Source organism: Prionailurus bengalensis, chromosome E1, assembly GCF_016509475.1.
Source record: "Prionailurus bengalensis isolate Pbe53 chromosome E1, Fcat_Pben_1.1_paternal_pri, whole genome shotgun sequence".
Classification (NCBI taxonomy): domain Eukaryota; kingdom Metazoa; phylum Chordata; class Mammalia; order Carnivora; family Felidae; genus Prionailurus; species Prionailurus bengalensis.
The window spans coordinates 59,692,024-59,709,780 of NC_057347.1; the positions used below are offsets into that span (position 1 = coordinate 59,692,024).

A 17,757-nucleotide genomic window follows, 5' to 3' on the forward strand; every position below is an offset into this window, starting at 1 on the left:
CGCTCACGTGGAGACCACGTGAGTCCCCTGTGGGCGTTGCAACTGCAGCCCAGGCCAGGCGCCTCAGTCGCTGGGTGTGTGGACCGAGGAAGATGCATGGCCAGGTCGCCACTCCACCCGCCCCTCCTGGAGCCCCCAGGCCCTCACCCTCCTCTCCAGGAACCCGCAGGCCCCCACCTTCCCCTCCTGGAGCACTCAGGCCCCCACCCTCCCCTCCTGGAGCACTCAGGCCCCCACCCTCCCCTCCTGGAACCCCCCGGCCCTCACGCTCCCCTCCTGGAACCCCCAGGCCCCCACCCTCTCCTCCTGGAACCCCCCGGCCCTCACCTTCCCCTCCTGGAACACCCCAGGCCCCCACCCTCCCCTCCTGGACCACCCAGCCCCCACCCTCCCTTCCTGGAGCACTCAGGCCCCCACCCTCCCCTCCTGGACCACCCAGGCCCCCACCCTCCCCTCCTGGAGCACTCAGGCCCCCACCCTCCCTTCCTGGAATCCCCAGACCCCAACCCTCCCCTCCTGGAACTCCCAGACCCTCACCATCCCCTCCTGGAGCACTCAGGCCCCCACACTCCCCTCCTGGAACCCCCCGGCCCTCACCCTCCCCTCCTGGAACCCCCCAGGCGCCCACCCTCCCCTCCTGGAGCACTCAGGCCCCCACCCGCCCCTCCTGGAACCCCCAGGCCCTCACCCTCCCCTCCTGGAATCCCCCGGCCCTCACCCTCCCCTCCTGGAACCCCCCAGGCCCACACCCTCCCCTCTTGGAGCACCCACGCCCCCACCCTCCCCTCCTGGAGCACTCAGGCCCCCACCCTCCCTTCCTGGAACCCCCAGACCCCAACCCTCCCCTCCTGGAACTCCCAGACCCCCACCGTCCCCTCCTGGAGCACTCAGGCCCCCACCCGCCCCTCCTGGAACCCCCCGGCCCTCACCCTCCCCCCCTGGAACCCCCCGGCCCTCACCCTCCCCTCCTGGAACCCCCCAGGCCCCCACCCTCCCCTCTTGGAGCACCCAGGCCCCCACCCTCCCCTCCTGGAGCACTCAGGCCCCAACCCTCCCTTCCTGGAACCCCCAGACCCCCACCCTCCCCTCCTGGAGCACTCAGGCCCCCACCCTCCCCTCCTGGAACCCCCCGGCCCTCACCCTCCCCTCCTGGAACCCCCAGGCCCCCACCCTCCCCTCCTGGAACCCCCAGGCCCCCACCCTCCCCTCCTGGAACCCCCAGGCCCCCACCCTCCCCTCCTGGAACCCCCAGGTCCCCACCCTCCCCTCTTGGAGCACCCAGGCCCCCACCCTCCCCTCTTGGAGCACCCAGGCCCCCACCCTCCCCTCCTGGAACCCCCAGGCCCCCACCCTCCCCTCCTGGATCCCCCGGCCCTCACCCTCCCCTCCTGGAACCCCCAGGCCCCCACCCTCCCCTCTTAGAGCACCCAGGCCCCCACCCTCCCCTCCTGGAACCCCCAGGCCCCACCCTCCCCTCTTGGAGCACCCAGGCCCCCACCCTCCCCTCCTGGAACCCCCGGCCCTCACCCTCCCCTCCTGGAGCCCCCAGGCCCCCACCCTCCCCTCCTGGAACCCCCAGGCCCCCACCCTCCCATCCTGGAACCCCCAGGCCCCCACCCTCCCCTCCTGGATCCCCCGGCCCTCACCCTCCCCTACTGGAACCCCCCGGCCCTCACCCTCCCCTCCTGGAACCCCCCGGCCCTCACCCTCCCCTCCTGGAACCCCCCAGGCCCCCACCCTCCCCTCCTGGAGCACTCAGGCCCCAACCCTCCCTTCCTGGAACCCCCAGACCCCCACCCTCCCCTCCTGGAGCACTCAGGCCCCCACCCTCCCCTCCTGGAACCCCCCGGCCCTCACCCTCCCCTCCTGGAGCCCCCAGGCCCCCACCCTCCCCTCCTGGAACCCCCAGGCCCCCACCCTCCCCTCCTGGAACCCCCAGGCCCTCACCCTCCCCTCCTGGAACCCCCCGGCCCTCACCCTCCCCTCCTGGAACCCCCCAGGCCCCCACCCTCCCCTCTTGGAGCACCCAGGCCCCCACCCTCCCCTCCTGGAACCCCCAGGCCCTCACCCTCCCCTCCTGGAACCCCCCGGCCCTCACCCTCCCCTCCTGGAACCCCCCAGGCCCCCACCCTCCCCTCTTGGAGCACCCAGGCCCCCACCCTCCCCTCCTGGAGCACTCAGGCCCCCACCCTCCCTTCCTGGAACCCCCAGACCCCAACCCTCCCCTCCTGGAACTCCCAGACCCTCACCGTCCCCTCCTGGAGCACTCAGGCCCCCACACTCCCCTCCTGGAACCCCCCGGCCCTCACCCTCCCCTCCTGGAACCCCCCGGCCCTCACCCTCCCCTCCTGGAACCCCCCAGGCCCCCACCCTCCCCTCTTGGAGCACCCAGGCCCCCACCCTCCCCTCCTGGAGCACTCAGGCCCCCACCCTCCCCTCCTGGAACCCCCCGGCCCTCACCCTCCCCTCCTGGAGCCCCCAGGCCCCCACCCTCCCCTCCTGGAACCCCCCGGCCCCACCCTCCCCTCTTGGAGCACCCAGGCCCCCACCCTCCCCTCCTGGAGCACTCAGGCCCCCACCCTCCCCTCCTGGAACCCCCCGGCCCCCACCCTCCCCTCCTGGAGCCCCCAGGCCCCCACCCTCCCCTCCTGGAACCCCCAGGCCCCCACCCTCCCCTCTTGGAGCACCCAGGCCCCCACCCTCCCCTCCTGGAGCACTCAGGCCCCAACCCTCCCTTCCTGGAACCCCCAGACCCCCACCCTCCCCTCCTGGAGCACTCAGGCCCCCACCCTCCCCTCCTGGAACCTCCCGGCCCTCACCCTCCCCTCCTGGAGCCCCCAGGCCCCCACCCTCCCCTCCTGGAACCCCCAGGCCCCCACCCTCCCCTCTTGGAGCACCCAGGCCCCCACCCTCCCCTCCTGGAACCCCCAGGCCCCACCCTCCCCTCCTGGATCCCCCGGCCCCCACCCTCCCCTCCTGGATCCCCCGGCCCCCACCCTCCCCTCTTGGAGCACCCAGGCCCCATCCTGTCCTCTGTCCCAGTTAACTGGCCAGTCTGTGCATTCTCAGATCCAGAGCTGTTCCCTATGAGCACAATGACCGCCTTGCCTGAAATGAATTAGGAGATTGGCTGTGATCTCAGATGAGCAGCAGGATTCACAGGGGGAGAAAGTGGGAGAAGTATGTCCCAGAAGCAGGGGTCCCGAGGGACAGCAGAGCCTCCTGTCCCTTCCTCCCCAGAAGGGACCCCCTGAACCCCCTCCAGGCCGGGCACGGGATTTGGTGGAAGGCCCCTGGTGGGGCGGGAGTTCAAACCCCAGGCCATTTGCTCATGGGCAACCTCACTGACCCTGGGTGCTCAGAGCCTCTCAGCCCCACCCAGAAGACCTCAGCTGCAGGACCCTTGGCCTGCCCCCACCTGGGCTCAAGTTGGGGGGGGGGGGGCTCAGTGGGGGCACTGCCTGGCCCTCAGACCGCCGCACCAGATGCAGGGACTTGAGCCCCAGACTGAGCCCTGGGGTGGGAGAAGGGCGGGGAGTCAGACCCTGTGCCTGCCTGGCCTTGGATGGGGAGGTCTGTACCCAGGAGCCCAGCCCTGAGACACCAGAACATCCCGCCCTTGGAGAGCCACCTGAGCCTCCCTTCCACCCTGGATGTTTGGGGAGCCCAGGCCCTGTCTGTCCCCGAGTGTGGATGCCCCTTTTTTCCTGAGTGAGCCTGAGATCCAGGTCTGCAAAGCTGCGGCTTGTCTGGGTAGCCTGGCCCCAGGCCCTTCCAGGGACAGGAGTTAGAGACACCCCAGGGCATGGGGTGGGGCTGTCTCTCTCTCCACAGCCCCCAGGGCTGCAGGGCTTTGCAGGGTGTTGTTTGAAGCCAAGAAAAGCCCTCCCCGCCTCGTCTCCAACCCCCCCACACCCCACCTCCACCCCCGCCCAGGCCTAGGAGGAGAGAGCCCCTTAGCCTCCCGCTCCGGGGCCACCCAACACAGCCTCCTGTGGCCTCAGCTCAGAACCGGCGTCCAGAAGTTTCAGCTCCTGGCACCCGCCTCGCCGCCTTGTCCCACCCTGATGGCCGCGTCCCCCCTTTGCGGTTAACGAGTGTGTCGCAGGGAGGTGCTTGGAAGCAGTTCTCCCTGCCTCTTCACTCATTCTCTCCGTGCATTTCACCTGTTTGTGGCAGGGTGCCTCGCGGATTCTTACTCTCTTTGGCCGGTTGTAATCTGCACGCTCACTATTTAACCGGAGGATTGGAGCTGTGTCAGATTCGGCCCCTGCAGCTGGCCCATGTGCCCGCCGCCGTGTCCCCCTCACCTTCTGAGCACCTCCGGTGTTCCTGGCTCACCACACACCGCCCCTGCCCCTGGAAACAGCCATTTCTCCCAGGAGCCAGGCTCCTTTCCTGGGAGGTGGAATTAGAAGCCACGCTCAGGGTGTTAGATGTGCTCATTGCCACTGGGGTATCGCTGCTCCCCGGCCACCTCGGAGGAGCTGTATGTCCTGTAGTCCTGAAAAGCACAACTGCCCGTGGACGGCTTTAGCCCCAGCAGCCGTCTGAGCCCGCAGGGCTCCCCCTGGCCGGCTCCCCTGCCCTGGCTGTGGCTCCTCGTGGGAACAGCCTGCCCACGGGGGCCCGACTCCCCACCTCCGCCGCCACCCTGCCCCGTCCCGAGTCTCCGCTCCAGGCCTCACCCCTGGATGGACGCTGCCCTCCACTGGCTCAGCTCGGACCCTGCACTGGGCCGTTCCTCTCACCCCACTCTTCATGAATCTGGGAGGGGCAGGAAACGCACGGGCACTTTCTGTTGAGGCCGAATAAGCCACAAGCCTCTATCGGATGGATTGGGCGCTTCCCCAACTGGCCTGGCCCACAGTAGCCAGGGGGGACTTCTCCTCTCCCCGGAGCTGAGGCAGGGTGCTCGGTGCCTGACCCTGTGCCCATCTCACTGTTTCCCACCACCTCACCCTGGTCCTTGGTCCTCGGTCCTCGTGGCTGGGGGAGCCGGGAGGGTCTGGGCCATACCAAGATGCAGGCGGACAACAAGAGACCCTGTGAGGGGCGGTACGTGCCCGCCTGCCGCACACACACTGACCCTCGTGTCCCCCGCAGAGGAAAAGGACGTGCTGGCATTCGACCTGCAGCGCCTGGCCACGCTGGCCTCAGCCTGGTCCCTGGTGGAGGCCGCTAGCCTGGACAGCCCCTCCTCCTCTGCCCAGCCCCCCGCCGCCGACCCCTGCAGGGCTCCCACACTCACCCCCCGCATGCAGATTCTGCAACGGAAGGACACCTGGACCCCCAAGACCAAGCCTGTGAGTGGGGGGGAGGGGGGGGCCCGGTCGCCCCCGGTGCTACAACCCAAGGGGCACCCCGAGCACCCACGCCGGCCGCCCCCGCCGTGGGGCGTCGCCTGGGCTCACAGGCCCCTGCGCCCCTGCCCACCAGGTCTGCCCCCTGAAGGCCGCCATCGACCGGCTGGACACGCAGGAGGTGGAGATGCGCGTCCAGCTGGCAGAGCTGCAGCGGCGCTACAAGGAGAAGCAGCGGGAGCTGGCTCGCCTCCAGCGCAGACACGACCACGAGTAGGGCCCCGGGCGGCAGCCGGGCGGGCGGGGCGCGCGCGGCAGGGGCGGGGGGGGGGGGGGGGGGGTTGCCGTGCGGGCCCGGGACCACCACCTCGGGGTCAGGGAGCCACCCCACGCACGCCACGCCCGGGCTGAGCTGGGCTGGAGGCTGGCGTCCAGGATGGCCCCCGGAGGCCGTGGGAGGAAGACCCAGCTCCCCGAGTGTCGGGGGGGCCTGCCCTGCCCCTGCAGCCCTCCGAGGCCAGTGCCCTCTGCTGAACCCCTGTCAGGGGGGCCAGGGTGGGTGCAAGCCTCTGAGCACCCCCCACCCCCGTGGCCTGCAGGAGAGAGGAGAGCTCGCGCAGCCCCGCGAGGCGGGGGCCCGGCCGGCCGAGGAAGCGCAAGTACCCCAGCTTGCTGCCCGCCCTGCGTCCTGGGGGCCAGCTCCCCAGGGGCGACGGCAAGAAAGTCAAGTAAGTCCCGGTGCGTGGGCCGCCGTGGGGTGCCCCGGGCTGGGGGTGCGTGTGGCGGGGCTGGGGTGGGCCCAGGGTGCCCTCGACGCCCCTGTCCGCACGCTGCTGGCCCCCCCCCCCGCCCGCCTTCAAGCTCCCGTGAGGACCCAGCTCCCCTCTCCCAGAGCTGTAGCTCCGGACAGAGCCCGCTGCAGACCTCTCCCCTTCCCTCTGCCCCACGCTGGGCCCGGTGCGTGGCCACACCAGCTCCACACACCTGGCCGTGGCATCACCCCTGCCCGCGCCCGGCCCCCTCGGGTGCCAGGCGGCGTTGCGGAAAAGCCTCTCTGTCTGCACCGTGTAACGCCGTTGGTCACGCTGCGGTGCTGCGCACGCTGTCGGCGCAGTGTTATTATCCATTACCCGCCCGGCGCACTCGTTGGCACGCTCCCGGGCCGGGCATAATTGTCCTTCCCGGCTACAAATTGCCTCTCCCGGCAGACCTATTTGCATAAATCCAACGAGCTGCTCCAAACGCGATTGGCGAGCCTGCGTGCGCGCTGCATCAATCCTGATGATTTGGTAATAATAGTTAAATCGGCACTAAATGGTTCCTTCAATTAAGACAGAGGCAAAAAATTAATCTCAGGGCTTTATGTCACAAAACATTAGCAAATGCAGAGAAGGTTACAGGGAGGGGGGTTCGCATCGCCTGTGGGCGGTGGCGGGGATAGGCCATATGGCTGGGGGGCGGGGGGGCGTCTCCCCGAGCTGCCCCTCCCCCCGCTGCCCAGGTGTCCCCAGCCAGGGGACTCCCAGGCTCTCCCTTTGAGAACCAGCCAGCGCTGTCGGGGCCTCTGGCCAAGGTAGGGCCCACCGAGGCCGGAGTCTGGCCAGTGGCTGCGTCAGGGAGTCCTGGCGAGGCTGCCCCGAGCTGCCCTCAGGCCCCCGGCCCCGGAAATCCCGGCCTGGTACTTGGCGTTACAACACTTCCTCCACCGACCCACGAAGCCCGGCCCTGGCTGGAGGGTAGCAGCCTCAGGACAAGGAAGGACGCACAGTCCAGGGCCCACCCTCCTCAAGGATCCGGCTCCCTCCTGAATCCCGGGCTCTCCCTCGCCGCGGGCCGTGCCCTGCGGTGGTTGCCCACAGCTGGGACCAGGCAGGAAGTGGAAGGTTGGGGGGGTGGGGGGTGGGGGCAGCCTCACTGCACAGCCGGCTTCCTGCCTGGTCCCCTCTCTGGGCGGGAAGGTGAAAGGTGATGTCTGTCCCCACAAAGCCAGGGTTCTCAGGCTCCGTCTGTGACTCATTTTCATTAACACCGTGTGAGTGGGGGAGGGGGCAGGTGACAGGCCCAGCCCCACCCACACCTGTGGGACATGGGGAAACCGAGACTTGGTGTCAGTAGACTCCCAGGCCCCCCCCCCGGGATGTGGGTGCTGGGGTTCAGGCTCCCCTCCCTCAAGAATTAGAATTAAGAGCAAGTGTCTGAGCCCAGCAGTCAGGGTCCCAGGAGGCTGGGAGGCAGACCCTGGACAGGAGTGTCTCTGGCCACTGTGCCCCGACCTCTTTCTGGCAGTGGTGGAGAGGGAGGCAGGGGACCCCATTCTCAGGAGCCTCTCTAACACCGTCCTTGTTCCAAACCGTGGTGGCCACTGGCCTTGGCACTCACCGAGGGCCAGTCCTGGGACCGGGACCGACCTCCCCCACCCTTGCAGAGAGCCATAATAGTTCCCGTCCCTGTTTCCCAGGTGTGAAGACTGAGGCCACAGCTGGGACACACAGTGGTCCAGCTGGCCACAGAGCCCCGGCCCCTGAGCTTTAGGCCGCCCCTCCCCAGTCAGCGAGAGGACCGGCCGGCAGGCGGGCGGCTGGGGCTCAGCACTGGCTCGGCCTCCGGGCCGCCTGGCAGCACGGCGCGTGCTCCAAGGAGCCCGGCACAGGAGCGCAGCCTCGTTCGGGAAAGGGCAGAGCCAGGACGGGGCCAGGGTGCCGAGGCGTGCCTGCAGCTGGCCCATGCCCACCTGCGCCCCCATGCCCCCAGGGCGGTGCGGTCCAGCCTGAGCCTGCTGTGTGCTGAGCTGCGGGGTGGCGAGGAGCCTGCGAGGAAGCAAAGCCGACTGGAGAGCAGCGTCTACGTGGGCCTGCAGCCGGCCTCTGCGGTGAGCACTGCAGCGGCCTCGCCCTGGGCTCTGGGGCTCGGTGAGCCTCACGGCAGAGGCCGGCCCTGGGCCTGCAGGTGTGACTGGGGCTGGCGCTGTTCACTCCAGCAGAAAGAAAAAGTGCACGGTGTTCTAGGTCACGGAGTCTTCAGTAGCGAACCCAGTGTCAGGTGCACCCCGTGTGCAGTGGGTGGCCTGGAGGCAGCTGTCACCCCACCTGAGCATGTTGTCACCTCGCCCGGCCCTCCCAGAACAGACACCCGGGCCCTCGACGTCCGTCCCCCAAGCTCAAGTAGGGTGGGCGGTCTGGGAGGTGCCGTGGAGCGGGGGATAGGGGTGCTGGGCTCCAGTGGCCGAGCCCCGTGCCCCCGGGCCCCTTCACAGGACGGGGGCCGAGGAAGTGCCACTTGTGAGCCGGCGCTGGCTGAGGGCAGGCTGAAGGCCGCAGGGCTGAGCGCAGCCACCGCCTTCCCGTTCACAGGAAAAGGTCCGGTGCAAGAGAAGCAGCGGTCAGGGCGAGCTGGCGTCTGCCATGGCCCACAAGGTGGCCCAGCTGAAGCCGAAAGTGAAGAGCAAGGGGCTGCCTGCCGGCCTCAGCCCCTTCAGGCGGAAGGAGGCCGCCCCGGGGGGACGCATCCGGAAGAAGCTGTCCAGAGCCAAGAGCACCAAGGTGCCGGGGGCCGCCCGGCACACGCAGCCGGATGGCGGTGGCGGCAGCAGGGAGACGCCCAAGTTCCCAGCCCAGTCGGCGGTGGCCCCGGCACACGAGGCAGGCAAGTGGGTCCGAGGGCCGCAGCCGGGCCCAGACGGCCATCAGAGCCAGGTGGCGGCTTGTGGAGTGTGGGGGACCCGGGGACAGCCTCCCCGCTGGGGCAGCCGGGGAAGGAGACCCTGCCCTGCGGCTCCCTGTGGGGCCACGAGAGCCACGGGAAAGAAAGAGGCCTCTGGATACATCCCGGAAAGGGGGCTAAAAATAGCCCCTCTGCCGGCTGGAGGCGGCTTTCCTGCAGGCTGATCTGGAGGGGTTATCTGGCCTCCAGCAGGCACACGTGTCCAGAGACAGGAGCCTGGAGAACTAGGTGCTTCCTCCCCACCAGGCCTCGCCCCGCCTGCACCCGGCTCGCGCCTGAGAACAAAGGGAGGGCGAGAGGAAGCAGGAAGCAGGAGGGCAGTAAGGGGCCGGAGCTGCCCTGAGGAGGGGGATCCCCAGGCCCGCGGGCTGGCGCCCCACTGCCCAGGGCGTAAGAAAGGAAAATAGAGACAGGGAAAGGAAGGTCAGAGAGGGGCTCCTCCCCTCACCCGTGCTCGTCCACACACCCTCACCAGGAGGCCAGCCTAGGTGCCTGCCCCTCCCCACCCCCGCCCCCCAGCCCATCCACGTGCACGCAGATGAACAGATCCCCCGCCCCCAAAATGGCGTGGCTGTGACACAAGTCATCTGGACGCTCTGCCTTCCCCAGGCGCCGGCTATGACAGCGAGAACGGCATAGATTTCTTGGGGACAGAGGCACCCCCCAAGGAGCCCGGGCTGGCGCTGCATGGGGGGGCCAGTGTGTCCGTGCTGGGGCCCTCACCCTCCTCCGTGGTCAAGATGGAGGCCAACCAGAAGGCCAAGAAGAAGAAGGAGAGGCAGGGCTTACTAGGTAACGAGGAGGCCAGGGCGGGCTGGGGCCAGCCTGGCGGCTGGGGGCCCAGCACCCGGGACGCCTGTGACGGCCGCCCTCTCCCCGCACAGGGGCCTGCCGCCTGTCCAGCCCAGAGAGCGAGGTCAAGGTCAAGAGGCGCACGGTGAAGGCCAAGGTGGGCACCAAGCTGGAGCGGGCCCCAGGACGCAGGCCCCCAGGCGCACCAGGCAAAAAGAAAACCAAGGGCAAGGCCAAAGGTGGCCTGCGGGCGGAGCCGGGGACCACCCCCAGCAGGGACACCCTCTTCAGCCCCGCCCGCGCCTTCACCTGCCGTGAGGAGGGCAGCAAGCTGGCCAGCGAGCGCCTCAAGAGGGCCACACGCAAGAGCACAATCCTCCAGCCGGGACTGCGGGTAGGCTCTGCGGGCACCCCTGCTACGGGGCACCCCGGCCGGCCTGGGCTCCGTGGGCGGGCGTCAGATACAGAAGGAGCTCCCACCCTGTCCCCCTTGCCCGCTCATGTGGCCCGCCCGGGGGTGATCCTGCCCCGCACCCCTGAACTCACACTCCGGGTCAGCCTGCACCACGCCCGGCGGTGGCTGTGAGCAGGGAGGCTGGAGCCCCCCTCACCGCGGTTCCTTCCCTCCCGCCCCGAACAGCGGAAGAACGGGGCCCTGTCCATCGCCCTGTCGCCACGCAACGCCAAGGCCATCCTGGGGAAGGGCAGGAAGGTGGGCAAGGTGAAAAGCAAGGCTGTCGGCAAGCAGGTAGCGTCCCCACCCTCCGGGCGCCCAGTCGGGGTTGCAAACCTCTCCCGCCCCCACCTCCAGAGGGAGTTGACCCCTCTGGCCCCCCAGGGCAAGGGCCGGGCAGTGAGTCGGCTGCTGGAGAGCTTTGCTGTGGAAGACGACTTTGCATTTGACGACAACGGCAGCTTTGAGGAGGAGGAGGAGGAAGAGGAGGAGGACGAAGCGGAGGAAGAGCCCGCTGGGGCCAGCGGTCCTCTGAGCGCGGAGCAGAGCGCCGCCCTGGGTGAGTGGCCGGGAGGCGGCCCCGGGGGTGGGGGCGGGGCCGGCGCTGACAGCCTGTCCCCTCAGCTGGCTCGTGCACCATCCACAAGGAGGATCTGCAGGACGGGCTGCCCGTGCTCATTCCCAAGGAGGACAGTCTGCTGTACGCGGGCAGCGTCAGGACCCTGCAGCCCCCCGACATGTGAGGCCCGGGTGCGGGGAGGGAGGGCGGCGGGCCTGGGCCAGGGTGGGCGGCGCGGCCGGCGGGCCCCTCTCACGCTCCACGCCCCCCTCGCCCCTCAGCTACAGCATCGTCATCGAGGGCGAGAGAGGCAACAGGCAGAGGATCTACTCGCTGGAGCAGCTGCTGCAGGAGGCGGTGAGGGGACGGCCCCCATTGGACCCGCCGCCCCGGGGAGGTGGGCCTGGCTGCACCCGCCCCTCCTGGGCCCCCCTCCCCCGCAGCCCCTCCCCCACCCACTCACGCCCCCCCCCCCGCCCACCGGTCCTCCAGGTGCTGGATGTCCGGCCACAGTCCAGCCGCTACCTCCCACCCGGCACGAGGGTCTGTGCCTACTGGAGCCAGAAGTCACGTTGCCTGTATCCAGGCAACGTGGTCCGAGGTAAGACCCCCGAATTCCCCACGAGGCCGCCAGCAGCCCCCCATCCAGGCAGGGGATGTGGAGCCCCCGGGGGCGGGCAGGTGGGTGAGCGGGCAGTGCCCCAGGCGGGGGTGATGGACGGTGGTGCTGTGGCTGCTCAGGCCGGGCCGCGGGAGGCGGCGAGGGGGGGTGGGCCGTCTGTTTCCTGGCTGCTGGGGTGGCGCCAAGGTCGACCGTGACGGGGCCCTCGTCCCCAGGTGCCTGCAGTGACGAGGAAGGGGACCTGGACTCCGTGGTCGTGGAGTTTGATGACGGGGACACCGGCCACATCGCCGTCTCCAACATCAGGCTGCTGCCTCCGGACTTCAAAATCCAGTGTGAGTGCCGGGGCCGCGGGGGTGGGGCCTCCCTGCGGAGCCAGCGCCCGGGTCTGGAGGCCCAGCGCTGAGGCCTCGCGTCCGCTCCGCAGGCACCGAGCCCTCGCCCGCCCTGCTGGTGTCCGGCAGCTGCCGGAGGACCAAGAAAGCCTCCTTCGAGGCCCCTCCCCCCGGCGAGACCCCCGCCCCCAGCCTGTCTCCCAAGGCGCACGAAGGCCCCGAAGCCTCCAAGCCCCCGGGGAAGAAATCCGTCGGCAAAGACAAAGCTGGTACTCGTGGGACCACCCAGAACCCTGGCGTGGGGGTCCCCCTCCGGGTGTGGGGGACCGGGAGGCACGGGGCCGGGGAGGGGGAGGGTGGAGCCCGGGGTGGGGGGGGTGCCCCCTGACTCTACCCGGCCTCCCCCCAGGCAAAGCGGAGCTCCTGACCTCAGGCGCCAAGCCCCCGCCCGCCGCCCCCGCCGCCGGGGCCTCGGACCACTTCCTGGGCCGCCGGGGCAGCCCGCTGCTGAGCTGGTCGGCGGTGGCGCAGACAAAGCGGAAGGCGGCGGCGGCCGCGGCGGGCGGCAAGGGGCCCGGCGTGCTGCAGAATCTCTTCCAGCTCAACGGCAGCGCGAAGAAGCTGCGGGCCCGGGAGGCGCTGTTCCCCGTGCACAGCGTGGCCGCGCCCGTGTTCGGCAACGGTTTCCGGGCCGACTCCTTCAGCAGCCTGGCCAGCTCGTACGCGCCCTTCGTCGGCGGGGCCGGGCCGGGCCTGCCCGGGGGCGCCCACAAGCTGCTGCGGGCCAAGAAGGCCGAGCGGGCAGAGGCCGAGAAGGGCGCGCGGCGGCGGGCGGGCGGCGAGTTCCTGGTCAAGCTGGACCACGAGGGCGTGACCTCCCCCAAGAACAAGAACTGCAAGGCGCTGCTCATGGGTGACAAGGACCTCGGGCCCAAGCTGGGGCGGCCCCTGCCCAGCCCCAGCTACGCGCACCCGGCCCTCGTGGGCAAGGACAGGAAGGGGCGGGCGCCCGTGCACCCGCTGCCCATGGGGCTGGCGCTGCGCAAGTTCGCGGGCCAGGCCGAGTTCCCGCTGCCTTGCGACAGCGACTGTCACAGCTCCTACTCGGACGACGAGGAGGACGGGCCCGGGCTGGCCCCCGGCGTGCCCTCCCGCTTCCTCGCCCGCCTGTCCGTGTCGTCCTCCTCCTCAGGCTCCACCACCTCCTCCTCCTCGGGCTCCCTGTCCACCTCCAGCCTCTGCTCCTCGGACGACGAGGGCTCGTCCTACAGCTCGGACGACGAGGACCCGGCGCTGCTCCTGCAGACCTGCCTCACCCACCCCGTGCCCGCCCTCCTGGCCCAGCCCGAGGCCTTGCGCTCCAAGGGGGGCGGGCCCCACGCGCACGCGCATGCGCAGCGCTGCTTCCTGTCCAGGGCCGCGGTGGCCGGCGGGGGCGCGGGCACCGGCCCGAGCGGCGGCAAGTCCAAGCTCAAGCGCAAGGAGGCCCTGAGCTTCTCCAAAGCCAAAGAGCTTTCCCGGAGGCAGCGGCTGCCCTCCGTGGAAAACCGGCCAAAGATCTCAGCCTTCCTGCCTGCCCGGCAGCTCTGGAAGTGGTCGGGGAACCCCACGCAGGTAGGTGGGCCCGTCTCCCAGCCGGGGAGGGGGAGGGGGAGGGCCTCGAGGAGCCCCTGGTGCCCAGGAGGCCGGCCTGCTCCCTCTCTCGCTTCTTTCTTTGGGTTGGCGTATTTAATGTCGACCAAACAAAAAGAAAGAAAATCAAAGGAAAACGAGGAAAGAGGAAACCTTGCCACCTGACGGGACAAGGCAGATGACCACAGCCACTATGTCCCCTCCAAGTCCTTGTCTCTGCCTGTAAGATCGTGTACAGGATGTTTGCACTGGGGCAGACAGCCTGGTTTTGTTATTGTTGTTTTTAATGTTTATCTTTGAGAGAGAGAGAGACAGAGGGGTGAGCTGGAGAGGGTTAGAGAGAGGGAGACACAGAATCCGAAGCAGGCTCCAGGCCCCGAGCTGTCGGTACCGAGCCTGACGCCGGGCTCAAACCCACGAACCGTGAGATCATGACCTGAGCAGAAGTCGGACGCCCGGCCGACTGAGCCCCCCGCCCCAGGCGCCCCAGCCTGTGATTTGTTTCTCGAGCGCCAGGTCCACTTGGTTGCGCGTCTTTCCGTGTCCGTAAACAACACAGGCAGCTCTGCGCGTTTTGAGCACCTCGAGCACCTCGTTGCATGGACACGAACGTTGTTCTTTGCCAACACTCTACGTGTGGACGTACGGTTGCCCGGGGCGTTTTGTCCTTGCAAACGTGTGTGCACTGGACGCCTCGTGCTCTCTCCCCACCCCACCCCCGCCTCAGGTCCACTGTTCCTTTATAGTCACTTTGGATCTTGACATCCTGACCGGTGGGCAGGGTAGGTCTGGGTGTGGCCACCTCGTCCTGGACCTCTGGCTGTGCTGGCCTTCCTCCAGCCGCCACAGTGCCGCGCGTGGACCTGGGGTGCCCGTGCACACACACTCGCACACACGACGTGTCGTCTGTCCCTCCTGCGTATTCCCTCCCCTTGTGTGTGTGTCCCCGTCATTCTGTCCTGACTGCCGCCTGGGCCCCCTCATTGCCCTCGGCCTCTGGTTGTGTCCCTGCAGAGGCGGGGCATGAAGGGGAAAGCCAGGAAGCTGTTCTACAAGGCCATCGTCCGGGGCAAGGAGACGCTGCGCATCGGGGACTGTGCCGTCTTCCTGTCGGCCGGGCGGCCCAACCTGCCCTACATCGGCCGCATTGAGAGCATGTGGGAGTCCTGGGGCAGTAACATGGTGGTGAAGGTCAAGTGGTTCTACCACCCGGAGGAGACGAAGCTGGGGAAGCGGCAGAGTGACGGGAAGGTGAGAGGATGGGGGAGGGGGCGGTGCCCCGTAGGGCCCTGGGGCAGGAGAGCTCAGGGCAGGTGGGGAGCCTGTGGGGGCCCCTGGGGCAAGTGGGGAGCTTGGGAGGACTGGGCGGCAGGGCAGCCTGAAGGGGGCCCGGGGCGGGTGGGGGGCATGCAGGGGGCCTGGGGGAATGGAGACCTGGGGGGGGGGGGTGGCAGCCAAAACGGGAGGAGTGGTCTCATTCGTGAACGCCCCCTCCCCGTCCCCAACACCGCGGGGCCTCCCAGCCCAGGGCCACCACCGGGCCTCACAGGAAACGACACAGGGTCCCTCCCTGGCCTCCATGGCTCCCCGTGAAAGGGGTGCTAGTCTCACCGTGGGGGGCACGCAGCCCCCCGACGGCCCGTACCTCCAGCCGGAACACACCCCCACCGCCCTCTGGTGTGCAGGAGCCCAGGTTTGCAGGCGGTGGGCACGGTCCACAGGCTGACCGAGCAGCCCTCCCCTGGGGGCGCGAGGCCTCGGTCCCAGCGCTCCTGCCCGCCCCCCCTCCCCCCGCAGAACGCGCTGTACCAGTCCTGCCACGAGGACGAGAACGACGTGCAGACCATCTCCCACAAGTGCCAGGTCGTGGGGCGGGAGCAGTACGAGCAAATGACGCGGAGCCGGAAGTGCCAGGACCAGGACCGGCGGGACCTCTACTACCTGGCGGGCACCTATGACCCCACCACGGGCCGGCTGGTGGCAGCCGACGGGGCGCCCATCCTGTGTTGAGCCCGGCTGCGTGGGCAGAGCCGGGGAGCCCCCCCCCCGCCCCGCCCCAACGCCGCAGCCAGGAGCAAATATGCAACCCCCCGACCCCGCGGCGGGCGCCGGCTTCGCATCCCTGTCCCTGGCGAGCGGGCGCTCCCGCGTGCGGCCCGTCCCGTCCGGAGAGTCGTCCAGCCTGGGCCGGCCCAGCCGGCGCCCCGGATCCCCATCGGCCGTTCCCGAGAGATTAGAATCCAAGCCATATTTTCCCTAGTACCTCCGACTGTCTCCCACCAGGGAAAGCAGAAATCAGGTGTGTTGTCTATTTATTTCTCTATGTAAATATTGTATTTCTGCGGGAAGTTTTATGGAAAAAAATAGTGGAAAAGGATTTTTTTCCCCACACGCGTGACAAGGGTGTATGTGCATGTGTGTGTGTGCGTGTGCGTGTGTGTGTGGGTGTGTGTCTAGGCTTTGTTCTGGGGGGTTTTCGTTGAAAATGCACTGTTTTGCTCAGCCTGGCTGAGTTCCGACAGGGGCGTCTGTGGCGACAGAGGCAGCTGAGGGTGGGGGCGGCCACAGGAGGGGGACCCTCGGGTACACCACCCATCTCGGGGGCTGAGATGGAAGTCACACTCGACTTTATTTCCTTTTAATCCACCTCCTAGGAAGACCGTATTGGGGGGCGGGGGAGGGGAGGAGGGCAATGGTGAGGGTCCCTGGGGAGAGAAGGGATTCCAGAAGCTGAGATAAAAATCAGGATCAGCGGGTCCCCCAGCCCGGGATCGTGACAGCAGCCATAAATGTATCTTACCTCTGTTAAAAACGAAACAAAAATGAACAAATATTTTTAAGTATCGATACGAAAAAGTGATGTTTTCATTTTATTTCCTGAATATTCCAAGTTCTTTCTGATTTCCGTTTTGATGGCCAATTTGCCTAGCCTCCACTCAGAGCAGGGACGGGATCGGCCCCCACCAACTTACGTGGAGGTTTCTGGGCCTTCTCTGTGGCCACTGGGAAGGCAGACAGCATGACCAGTTGGTGCCTGGGGTGCGGAGCGAGCAGGGGTCCCTCCTGCCCGCCCCAGCTCACACCCTAGCCAAGTGCAGGGAGCACCCCTCCGGGGCGCTCACCCCTCCACCCAGTGCTGGACGGGTGGCCCAGACTCTCGGCGCCACCCCAGGAGCCTCAGAACACTTGTCACCTCTTCACTTCTCCCGTGGCCGAGAGAGAGACAGGGCAAGCCAGACGAGGCCCAACCACCCTTGTCCCTGAAACGTACTGAGGGCCACATGTCCTCGTGTGCCACCACACCCACTGGGAGCCCCAGGAAAGCCCCCCACGTTAGTCACTGTTCCTTAGGACGAGTTTTTGTGTGACCACAGACCTGCAGCCCAGGTCCCCGGGAAACGTGGGGTGTCGGCAGGTGCCCGGCACCCCAACCCGGCCCCTCTCCGCCCCCTTCCTTTTCAGCCAGGAAACCATCCGGGCCCCACCTCCCACTCCCGGCTCCGTGGGAAATGCAGGGGCAGGGGGTGGGGGGGTCCCCTGCGCCCCGGCCTACCTCTCCCACCCCATTCTCCCCTTTGTCTCCGCACGAGTGCAATATTTCATTCCTGGCGGTCACCCGGGAGGCGGTGCCCGAGGGCCTGCTCGCGGCTGGAGAAGCAGAAGGCTGCCCGGAGGAGAAGACCTGCCCGGTGCCAGGGCGCCGAGTGGGGACGGCCCAGCCGCCAAAGTTCAAACCCCAGGCACCGAGCGAAGGAAACCCTTTTTCTTGGCCCTCGTGTCGATCCTCTGCCCTCCTCCCCCGCCTTCTCTTCCTCTTCTCTCTCCCTCTATCTGTGCGTGTGGGCGGTGCGGCCCTCCCTCTAACCGTGGTTAGACCTGGCAAAGCACGACTATTGTAAATGTGTAAACTAAGATGGTTGGATCTTTTTTTTTCCAATGTAAACACTAAAAACAAACAAACAAAAAAAAAAAACAAAACACAAAGGTTTTATGAACAGCAAACTCTATGTAAAGGCATTTTAGTATTAAATTTTTTATTGATAACTTGCTTAAGAATAAATATATGAACTATTGTACAGGTGTTCAGTGGTCCGGAATCCTAACTGTGCCTCGGCGCCCGTGTGCACTTGGCGCGGCAACTCCCTGGAGGCCCCGGAGTCTCGCGGGTCCCGGCGGACACGCCCAAGCCCCACGTCCAGGCCCGGGCCAGGTCTGTCCCCACGTTAGCCAGAGCGGAGCCCCTGGGCACCGAGCCCCGCACGCATGACAGGACCGTGCTACCAGTTTCGGGGGTGGCTTTGGCCTTCGTGACCCCCCAAGATGTAGGTTCCCCTCTTTAC

The 17,757-nt window shown here is 68.0% G+C and overlaps 1 protein-coding gene across 1 annotated transcript in view; it reads left to right on the forward strand.

The window, feature by feature from the left end:
- BAHCC1 (BAH domain and coiled-coil containing 1) overlaps window positions 1-17,498 on the forward strand; it is a 60,774-nt gene extending 43,276 nt beyond the window's left edge. The window contains exons 11-27 of the mRNA XM_043585361.1: window positions 5,107-5,306; window positions 5,440-5,576; window positions 5,903-6,031; window positions 8,055-8,172; window positions 8,654-8,945; window positions 9,633-9,815; window positions 9,908-10,209; window positions 10,456-10,563; window positions 10,654-10,828; window positions 10,894-11,008; window positions 11,110-11,185; window positions 11,321-11,429; window positions 11,666-11,785; window positions 11,878-12,054; window positions 12,195-13,399; window positions 14,432-14,668; window positions 15,215-17,498. Coding sequence (XP_043441296.1) covers window positions 5,107-5,306; window positions 5,440-5,576; window positions 5,903-6,031; window positions 8,055-8,172; window positions 8,654-8,945; window positions 9,633-9,815; window positions 9,908-10,209; window positions 10,456-10,563; window positions 10,654-10,828; window positions 10,894-11,008; window positions 11,110-11,185; window positions 11,321-11,429; window positions 11,666-11,785; window positions 11,878-12,054; window positions 12,195-13,399; window positions 14,432-14,668; window positions 15,215-15,427 — 3,896 coding nt within the window. The 3' untranslated portion in view covers window positions 15,428-17,498. The remainder of the gene's footprint in view (window positions 1-5,106; window positions 5,307-5,439; window positions 5,577-5,902; window positions 6,032-8,054; window positions 8,173-8,653; window positions 8,946-9,632; window positions 9,816-9,907; window positions 10,210-10,455; window positions 10,564-10,653; window positions 10,829-10,893; window positions 11,009-11,109; window positions 11,186-11,320; window positions 11,430-11,665; window positions 11,786-11,877; window positions 12,055-12,194; window positions 13,400-14,431; window positions 14,669-15,214) is intronic.
- Window positions 17,499-17,757: the final 259 nt, after the last annotated feature.